At 33.7% G+C, this 10,436-nt stretch overlaps 1 protein-coding gene across 15 annotated transcripts in view; it reads right to left on the bottom strand.

Annotated features, from left to right (window-relative positions):
- Positions 1 to 1,780: 1,780 nt before the first annotated feature.
- Positions 1,781 to 10,436, bottom strand: part of NRXN1 (neurexin 1) — a 1,078,564-nt gene continuing 1,069,908 nt past the window's right edge. For all 15 annotated transcript variants that reach the window (XM_087436779.1, XM_087436780.1, XM_087436781.1 and 12 more), the window contains one exon: positions 1,781 to 5,162. In XM_087436779.1, coding sequence (XP_087292905.1) covers positions 4,855 to 5,162 — 308 coding nt within the window. In that variant the 3' untranslated portion in view covers positions 1,781 to 4,854. The remainder of the gene's footprint in view (positions 5,163 to 10,436) is intronic.

The raw sequence follows: 10,436 nt of genomic DNA, 5'->3' as shown, positions 1-10,436 counted from the left end.
TCAGCCTCCTTGATAGCAGAATTATCAAGTGGTCAAAGTGTCTTCTTTGTATAACCCTCATGGAGAGCTATATTTTTCTTTTTATTTAATTTAAAGATAACTAGATATTTTGTGACCAATTAGGTATTTTTTGTAGTCTATCTACCACTCTCAAATACTGATGACCTCCACAGATTGGATGTTCTTGTTGGCGAGGACCTTGCTGCATACTGGATATGTACAACATATTTTCAAATTACTTAAGTGTTCCAATCCTTAGAGAAGTTTGTCTTCAAATGATTATCAAGTTGTTCAAAAGAGGGGATATATGGGATGAACAGAGTGATTTACATATACTGGTGCTCAATAAATATTTGAAGATTGAACTTGTAAAAATGAAGCAAAATTAATTTATATAAAAGTTATATAGGTGTACAACTAGTTATAGGAAAGGACATTGCCTATGTACAATTGTAATGGTACATGACATCTCTGATGCTTTCTTAATACTTATTAACCATTCATCTTCATTATTATTTTTATAACAAAGTTTTTTTATATCCAACGTCTGTTTCACTGATTCTCAACCTTTTGGGGAATTTTAAAGTCCTCTGAAGATTTGATGAACCTAATTAGACCCTCTTGCCAGGAAAATACTCCTCTACATATACCTGTCAAATTTTATAAATATTGTTAGAGGTTAGTAATCCCTGATGCCTAATCATTGGGCTCTGAGGATCTATGTCTCACAGGTCAAGAATACTTTATCTGTTTACTAATAATACATTTCGTGTAGTCCCCATTTTTGAAATGTGGTACATTTTAAAAGTAATCTAAATTATATAGTCTTTAATTTAGACACTAAGAAGATGTGGATTGTTTCTCTGTTACATTTAAAAATCATAAGTTAGTTAATATTAAGAAAGAAATAATATGTGTCTAGAACGATGTAGGTACAACATGGATTAAGCATTCATGTTCAAACCTTCTACTGTGGAAGAAGAAGAGAAGACCAAACTTACGCTTTTCTATCAGAAGATTATTTTCAAAGGTCAGAGTTTTAAAACAGTTAGCAACTCTTGGACCAAAAGTTACAGAAAGTAACTGATGGGTCATCTGATTTCCAAAGTTACTTTGCTTTTGCGAAAAACAGACATAGTTATATGGGAAACAAACAAGTATATTCCTTTACACACTTCTTTTTGGTATTTTTATTTTTCAAACAGCACAACCTGAGCAAACATTTTTGACATGTTTTCTTGAATTTATTATTATTATGAAACATAATAGTATACCAGTAGCCAGTTTTTCTTTGCATTTAGCTGCGCTAGGCACATTAGTTCTTATTATTCTTACTACTCTATGAGGTTGGTATTATTACCCTTAATTTACTAATGAGAAAAGTGAGTCAGAGAAATTAGGTAACTTGTAACTAGTAAGTGATAGTGTTGGGATGTAATCACAGATTTACTTAACTTGAATTGCATTGCTTTTTACAGAGAAAACTATATTTATGAAATCAGCATCTTCATGTTGTTTTCAACTAGTTCTACAAGTTTGTGGTTACATGTAAAACAAGATGAAAAGATGTAAACAAAGGTACATTTGGTGGCTGTATCTTTAAGTGTGTGATCTAGAGGTAATTAATGAATATTAGAATCCAGAAAAAACGGAGTCAGTATTCTTCCCCAGCTTGTCTAAGGATGGGTTTCTCTTTCAAATGTGGTTTCCTTAGCGTGCCACTTGATCCCAAAATGGTGTCGCATATACATTTTTAAAATCAATAAATCCACAGTTGTATTAAGAAATATTTTATTAACAAAACAGTAGATTCCACTTGCTTAGCATTTCCAATAATGGATAAATTGGCCTTGCAACAGAAAAACAAAACAAAACAAAACCCTTAGATATCCAATCACACAAAGCACTAGAAGGGTAGGGTCATGTGGCCTTTCTTTGATGTCTTATGGATTGACCACCTCACACATAATTGTATTTGTTTTTTAAAAAAGGCAACACATTACATGGATAAAAAAGAAGCATACTCAATCAGAAAAGTTACAGTCTAGAGATGTAATCAAATTTATGCCAGGTAGTGTGAAATCCTCTATTAACTGGAAACTATGCATGGAACCCTGATATGTTTGGTATGAAGACACTTGGGATTTTATTCACGTCTTTTTCTCTCCCTAGTTTGTATTCCACTCTTGTCTTTCTCCATTCAAAAAGGAAGAAGAAAAAAAAGAAAAAAATTGCTAATTTTGTGTAGGCCAATAACATTAGAAATATGTTTACTGACAATATTAGATTATATCATTGAATGAAATTTTAAAATTTATGCTGGAAAGAAACATTGAAATCAATCCCAAACAACATGCTTCATAGATATACTCTTAAAAATACCATTATTTAATTTATTTTCTACCATATTTATTTTAGAATCTTTCCAGATGGAAACTAGTTCAAGTTCAGCAGATCAAATGGAAAGGCAACCATTTCTTTTTAAAACCTCAAACTGTAAATTAGTGGTTTTATATTTACCTTATTTCACTGGCTTTCCCTGAGTAAGACTGAATGAGAGGGGAAAAAAAGTCTTATGAATTCTTCCTGGCAAATTAAAAAAAGAAGAAAATCTGAAACACAAGTAATGGATATTAAATTTTAGTTTTATACCTCTACTTTCTGGGTCATGAAAAGCCTTTAAGACTTTTCATGCACCACAATTACTTGGCAACCATGGATAGTGGTGATTTGCTATGAACTATACATATTTCTAAGGTGCTGTATGTCTGAAATCCAGGCCACTTCTTGGCTTTTTTCATCAACTAAAGTATCACAAAAGATGTTTTGCATTTTTTGCCTTTGCTGATTAAAGCTAATTGTAAAGGTATTCTTTTCTTTTGTGAAATCTAATATCATTCTTTTAGGAGATGTTAAAGTAATGCAACCAATTTTTACTGAGGCATCACCTTCCAACCTAATAATGCATTTCCTTTGCATTATCTTCTTATACCAATAATTTATTGCTATGAACATCATTGAAACAATATGCAAAAACAAGTGTATAATCTATACTTTTCTACTTAATGTGTGTTATGCTAAAACTATATTTAATGATATAGATGTAAAACCAGAAAAGTTAAAATATAGTCAATAATCAACAAAGAATGACTTTTTGAGTGAATAGTAATACAGAATCAAAAAGTACTGAAAATACTTTCTTAGTTGAGAAAGTGTTTACTTTCCAAAATTTACTTTCCAAAATCAATTTTATCATGCACATCAGGTTCAGAGAATATATAATTTTATTAGAGACAAAGTTTTCAATTGCAGCAGCCAGGGTTAAGATATAGATCAACCAATTTTGCTTCCATAACCTGCCCTCATAATGGTTCCTATTCGTGCAGCAATATACCACTGATATTCTATTTGATAAGAAAAGGTTCCATTTCATTAGGGACTAAAATCTTCTTGAGGTTTCCTGCGAGCATGATCTCAATGAAGCAAATCACCCCATTTGTCATCAATACCTTGGCACAACTATCTTCCTTCCTATTTTTCAATTTGTCAGTAAATATTTGCTATATTATATGTATGTTTGGTTCTTCCATCATATGTGATAGATTCCTCTGGATTTGTGTGTGTGTGTCTGTGTATTTGTGATTGTGCATGGTGAATGTATGTGGGAAATGTGAGTAATTTGGGGGAGAAAAGAAGATTATAAGATACATATGTATATATTTTACCTTCTAATTCACACCTTTCATACAAATACTAAAACTTGATTGCAACAGAATGAAGGCTGTACATGTAAGAAAAAAAAGTAGCTGAGTCTTTTTATATACATTCATACATATCTTCCTTAGAATAAACACTAAATTGTAATTTTTTTTAAAAAAGTAAGTAATTGTGGCAATTAATAATGGTGGCAAAAAAAAAAACCCCAAAACCCTGAAATAATTGTTGCTCCGATGTCATAAAACTCCCTATACTTAGCAACACTTATAACATTGAATTTACCAAAAATGGCTGAACAGCAGAGATATATTTTGCATTTTCTATACAACAGGCTATAAAACGTCACTTATCACAGTCCAGAAAGCACACAGAGATGGATTTTATATAAACATATGTAATAACATATTAAGCGTGCATGAAAATTTTACAATGATTGCATCTATGCCCTCTTGTTTTTGTTTTGAAATTTTAGTGTGAAAATGTGCCTTATATTTCACATTGTTGAAAATAAGGCCTCCATACTTTTTTTTTTCCCTCACAACAGAAAGGGGCTTTTTGAATGTGTTCCTACACAAGTCTTCAAAAAAGCCAGCACTTTGTTTCAAATGCAAGTTCCAACCATTTCTCCAGTTGCGCCAGGCGGCAAACTCCTAAAGGTCTGCAGGTTGAGTCACTCGAAATGACATAGTCTTCTCTGGCAATCAGACTAACTGACTTCTCAGGAAAGCGCTAGCACTTTGGCTAAATCCAGGATCATAGGTAGCTTCTTTTTTTGTGTTGTGTTTTGTGTTGTTTTTGTGTTGTGCCTTGATGTTGTAATACTCCTTTGCTTTATGAATGCGTGCGGTCATCACTGTCTTTTACAAATGTTCCAGCAACATAAAGACAGGCAGAGTAAATGAAAACACTGTGGATGTTAGGGAATTTATTGGCCCCTGTTCTTTTTTTTTTTCTTTTTTGGAGAAACAAGAGCATGAGATACTTGTTTTTATTTTTTAAAAACAGTCTTTCCTTCCTGATTGCATTCCCTGTCTTCTTTTGTATGTGCTTCATAAAAAGGAAAGTAAATAAGTTTATATTATGTCTCAGATAAAATGAAGACTATTTCTATACAAGGGTCCTTTTAAGATCTTGGGATCAGACGTAATACTCTTTATCCTTGTTTTTCTTATTTTTGTTGGCGCTTTTCGCACTGCTGGGTTGTTTCTCCTTTACAACAGCCCCGTTGGACTGTGCTGAGTTACTGATGTAGTTTCGACTCTCGTCCACATGGTAGGAGCCTTCATCTCGGTTTCTGTACTTATACATGGCATAGAGGAGGATGAGGATGCACAGGGCGGCAGCAGCTACTATCCCCACAACCATGCCCGTGGTGCTGCTAGACTCTCGAATCACTTCCGCTGAGCCTGGGTACGGCTCTCTCCCACCTGCCCGGGTTGGGTTGGCTATAGGAGAGAAGGTGAGAAAAAAACACAAAGTGATTACTGAGTTTACTGAATGCCAGAGAGCTATATTAACATTTACCATCTATTTCCATGCCTAATGGAATAGCACCAACTGCTCTAGGAAAAGTATACTGCTGCTCTGTGTAGCAATCCTTGTGCCTCAGGGTCACTAAAAATTAGGGACTATGAATCAAAGCACTCAGGGAGAGATCTGTTGCCACCTTTTCTTTCTCACAGATCAATTTTGTCAACAAGGTCTTGTAAGTGCAATCCCAGATAAGCTCCATTTAGCTCTAAAGGGCCATGTGGCTACATTAGGCAATAAACCATAAACCCAACATGGAAAATAAAATCATAATGACCCTACATTATAATATTAGAGGGTATCATTTTAAGAATCAAATTGATGTTGATACAGAACACTTAGGGGTAACTCTAGACTCTGAATCAGGATAGCTAAATTTAGGATTACTCTAGAAATCATATTGCCTCCTACTGTAATGACTATAGTGTCGAACAATAAGATAATCTAGGCATTTTGAATAGTCTAATTGTCTGCTTTAAGAAGTGTTTAGTCACATCTTTACAAACTGAAACAGAACTAATTTCCTTTTCTGTTGGAGGTTTATTTGTTTACATAAGTATATGTGTATGTTATTCATTTGCTGGCAGTTGTTGGGTGATCACCAAGACTAAATTTGGGCAGATAAAGTAAGAAAGTATTTTTTCTCAGTCTTAAAGACCATCTAGATTGGTTTTGAGTCAAAACTCGGTACCTAATAGATGATAACAAATAAAAGACTGGCTGGCCCATTTTTATTCAACTGACAAAACCCTCATTTAGTCTTTCCAAAGTATAAATAAAGCTCTTCCTTGGGTACAAGAAATACATGACAGGGTGCATTAATGTCTTCTCCAAGGCCTCGTCAGGCATAAAATTGATCACAGATGGGGAGAAAAAGTCCTGGGATTTAGCTTGTAGATGGCGGGGGGGGGGGGCGCTCCTTTCCTCTACATAATTAACTTTTTAAAAATTATTATTTAAAAGAATTTAAAAGAACAGGAACTGTAGAGAGAGAAGATTCTATCCCATCTCTGACCCTAGGTCATTTTTCTTTATGAATTGTGTTTTCTGTCTTTCTCTGAATCTTCATCCTTTCCCTTGTCTTACAGAAAAAAGATTACTTTTCAGATGTAATGGATTAAAAATGCTATATTTTCAAAACACTTTTTTTGTAAATTATGCAGAATGAATTTAAATAATCTCAAGATTGCATATATATTGGATATATACGTACGTGTGTATATGTATATGTATACACACCAGGAATTGAACAGCTCAAGAAGAGTAAAATTGGCTTTCATTTCACTACTATTAAATATCATTTAGTAATTATTTTTACTATTTCTACAAAAGTTCCTATTAATTATCGAGAATTATTTACCAACCCTATAGTTCTATATTGCTTTGTAATTCCATTTTTAAACGTCACCAAGATTTCTTCTGCCTAAATGTGGGTTTCTTGCTGTCACTTTCCTTTCCTTCCCTAAATAAAGCCTCACAGATATAGTCACTTACAAAGTAATGGCTCTCAGTCTCAAAGCAGCAATATGCTGTGCTCTGGAGCCACAAAATGTAGCAGGTGAAACCTTTCTATGCTGAATAAGTCACTTCTTGTTTTACAAAAGCCCATGTAATGTTGCTGAATAAAAAGCCTTGGAGTTGCTTCTGAAGCCAAGGTAGAAGGAGACAAAGACTATAATCCACAGCATTTGATTACAGGAAATTAATTTCCTCTCAAGAACAGAACCTACTGCAGGAACTCTGTCACTGCCTGACAAACCAAAGGCAGCACTTTCTCTTTCAAATACAGTCATCTTTGCCAAAGTCTGCCAATTAGCTCAGCTGCTAACTTTCCCTAAATGACAACTTTCTACTTGCTCCTTTCATGGAGCATTCTTTTACTGTGGTGTCTCAAGAGCTGAAAAAGGGATTTTATTTCAATGTTACCTAAATCATTTTCCACTACCTGATGGAATGCTTTCATTTTAAACACATTTTCATAATTATCTCACTTTGTCTGTCAGAAAAGAATGGGGAGAATGGAGATAAAATCCTAATCAGATAGCTCACGATAAGACTTGAGAGTCTGAGAGTTTAAGCATTATATACTAAGAATATATATGTATTTTTTTCCAGTTAGGAGTTGGTATCATAAATGGACTATCTTATCCAAAATTTTTAATTTTATTATGTGCTCAAAAATTTCTGATAAGTTTTCACAACAGCTGTATAAGTAGCACACCAACACCACATTGATATTAAAACTAGAATGAGATTGCAAGCCTAATCATCAAATGCTTTAATTTTGCCATATAGGCATTTGATAAATACCTCTTGTTTAAGGAAAATACTAGTCTTTTTTGCAACTCCAGCCAAAATGTTGCTTAAGTCACATGCGGGCCTAAAAATATCTCTGTAACCCCTAAGTAAAGATTTCAACATCACATTTTTTTTTAAAAGCTTACCAAAAGAAACCCCAGACCCAAAGAAGAAATATTTTATCCTCTTTTTCCCTAATTTACATTAAAAATTAATAACCACCACAGGTATTATTATAGATCTGTTTTGAATATGCAGTTGCTTCCATATCTAATTGATTATTTAATAATTTTTCCTTTTTATGCCTCAAATCTGAAGGCTAAGTGATATTTTTCTTAACTTTTGTGCTAAGCAGAATTTATACGCTAAAGTGTTAGTGGAACATCTCTCCCACATATGCAATAAAAGGCTAGAGAACTTTAAATATATTTATGAATTATTAATGTGGTTTCACTTATTGATAGTCATTAATGGTTTATTTTGATGATCACTGAAAAATCTCTGAGGATTTTTTACGTTTTTTCCTCTAAATGTAGAGAACAGTACAAATGGCTAACAAGGTTAAATGTCTTCTTATATAATTTGCTTAAAATTTTATGTAAAAAAGAAATTCAGTCATCTCGTAACTGTTTATGAGGATGTGAAAAAAGGAATTTAATCAGAGAAATCCAAAAGCAATTCTTATATTTCATGGATTTGAGAATTTTACCTTCCCTTTACACTCCATAGTAAACTAAATCAAGACATTTTAAATAATTAAAACAATCTACAATATGTTTTTTTCTCAGCAGTGCTAAAAATCAAATAAATGAACTAAAATTTACTTTTACCCCTTCTCCCTTTTTTTGTCCCAGCATGTGAAGAGAACACTTAAAAACAGGTAAAAGAGAATAAAGGAGAGGAGCTAAAAGAATGGAATACATACAAATTAGCAATAAGTCCTTGAATGGTCAAAAGTTAACTGATTTGTAGGCAAAACAAAGCTAATGTAGCCAGTTCATTATATTGGGCCCAGGGGCACAAGGAGTCCAGGTCAATGGAAAACTTCAGTAGGACTGATGACGGCCATTGAGTATGCCAAGGCATGTAATTATTATTTGGTGTGACTGGAAATAGACAAATGTTCAACTTTGGTGGGGTGGTGGCACACATATTTTAATTTGAGGCTAGGTCACCATCAAGAAAAAAAAAAAAGAATAGATGAAATCTCCTAAGTGTTTAAGCCCATTTATATCTATTTCAAGGATTCATAAAGTTAAAAATCGTCATCAATTACACACAATTTATGTGAACACTAATAACAAAAGATTATTGTACTTATCAAAGTTTTCCCATGTAATTCTGCCTCCATTTTACTGAAGGATGCCCATTATCTTGTTCCCTTCAGAGTCAACTGGAATGGAGTGTAATCTGCTAGGTCTACTACACGTGGGGAGAGCACATACGCACACCTTGATGGCAATATGAAGGCTTTTGACTTTTGCTGGCATTTTTTGCCTAAATGGTTCAGAAGCTATTGATTGTACTGGAAAGGACAAAGAGCTGTCACAAGGATTATAATCTCTTTCATATAAGCCACTTCTCAGCCAAATGGCTATGGAAATATTCCTGCAACTCGTGTACTGATAAATAGTGTTATTTTAAAGGACAGATAAAAACTGATTCTTAATTCTCTCTTCTTCTCTCTCTCTTTTCAAATATTTAGCAAAATCTGATGGTCTCTAGAAGTTTTCCACATGGTCTGCTTTGCCTCAGATTTATCAAGAATCTTGTATGCTAGCTCTATGAACTTTATTGTTTTTCATTGTCTAATTAATATTGTGGTTACTTAGGTAGGCATAGTCTTTCAAGTGTTAGGACAGTTATTAACATATTTCCACATTATACTCTAAACCAATTTATTCATATCAGATAATAATTCCTTGTGGAAAATGCACAGTAGGCGCAAAAAAATATATTCCAGTGCCTTGTCATATAAAAAGAATAATAAATGCATTTGTTGTTCTGAGTAAAAAATTAAAAAGTAAAATATTTAAAATTTTAACCCATCCTTAAACTTGCTAGGATAGTTATTTTAAACTACTATGACATGAAAAGAAATTGTCCTGATGTATGTTCTTTCTTTATTTTTGATGGTCGTGGCACTGTATCTATGAAAGAACATCATTTCCCCAAATAGGAACTAATTTAGATCCAGTTTAGGAACACCATAAGACAAACATGCTTAAGAGATACATTAAGCTCTAGTATAGAGGGCTGTTTGTGGCAGGTCTGCTTTCTTACCAGCTCCTCTGGCCCTCTGTCACCTTCTCCATGCTCCTCCCCATTCTTCCTCCTAATTCTTCCTCCTCCCTACCTCTTCTGTGTGTTCCTCTCTCAGATCATGACTTATCCTTGAAGGTGGCCCTCCAGTAGCTTAGTCAGTGTGTCCCTCTCCACTCTCAGGTAAACGAAGAAGGTCAGGCCAGCAGGGCTCAGGACTCTTTGCCTCTTGGGGTTGGTTCATTACTCAGCAAGGTGTTCAACGAGTGACAAAACTTACTGCGAAGTTCCTAATCTCCAATCACAATATAAAATAGTCCTTACTGGCAAAAAACGTCTAAATGTGACTGTTTCACGAGAACATAGTCTTTGTGTTTTATATTGGCATGCTTTACTTTAAAATTTAACTTCCTAAATTTGTTTATAGGATAAAATTATATGCTTTATCAAAACAAATAATATTTTATTACAAATTGTAAAAAACTTTTATACAGATGGAGATATGAGGAGCACATTAAGCTTTGCATTGGAGCCTATATTGACCAGTTTGCCACTGTTTGATTGTACCTAGTCATAACCTTAGCATATGCGAATGGAGGTATGAAGTCACATTTACTTAGAAAGATGAT

This window comes from Ceratotherium simum, chromosome 11, assembly GCF_057802395.1.
Source record: "Ceratotherium simum simum isolate JZ-2026a chromosome 11, ASM5780239v1, whole genome shotgun sequence".
In the NCBI taxonomy this organism is placed as follows: domain Eukaryota; kingdom Metazoa; phylum Chordata; class Mammalia; order Perissodactyla; family Rhinocerotidae; genus Ceratotherium; species Ceratotherium simum.
The sequence above is the reverse complement of the archived record's forward strand: the minus strand, read 5'-3'. Positions and strand labels throughout refer to the sequence as shown.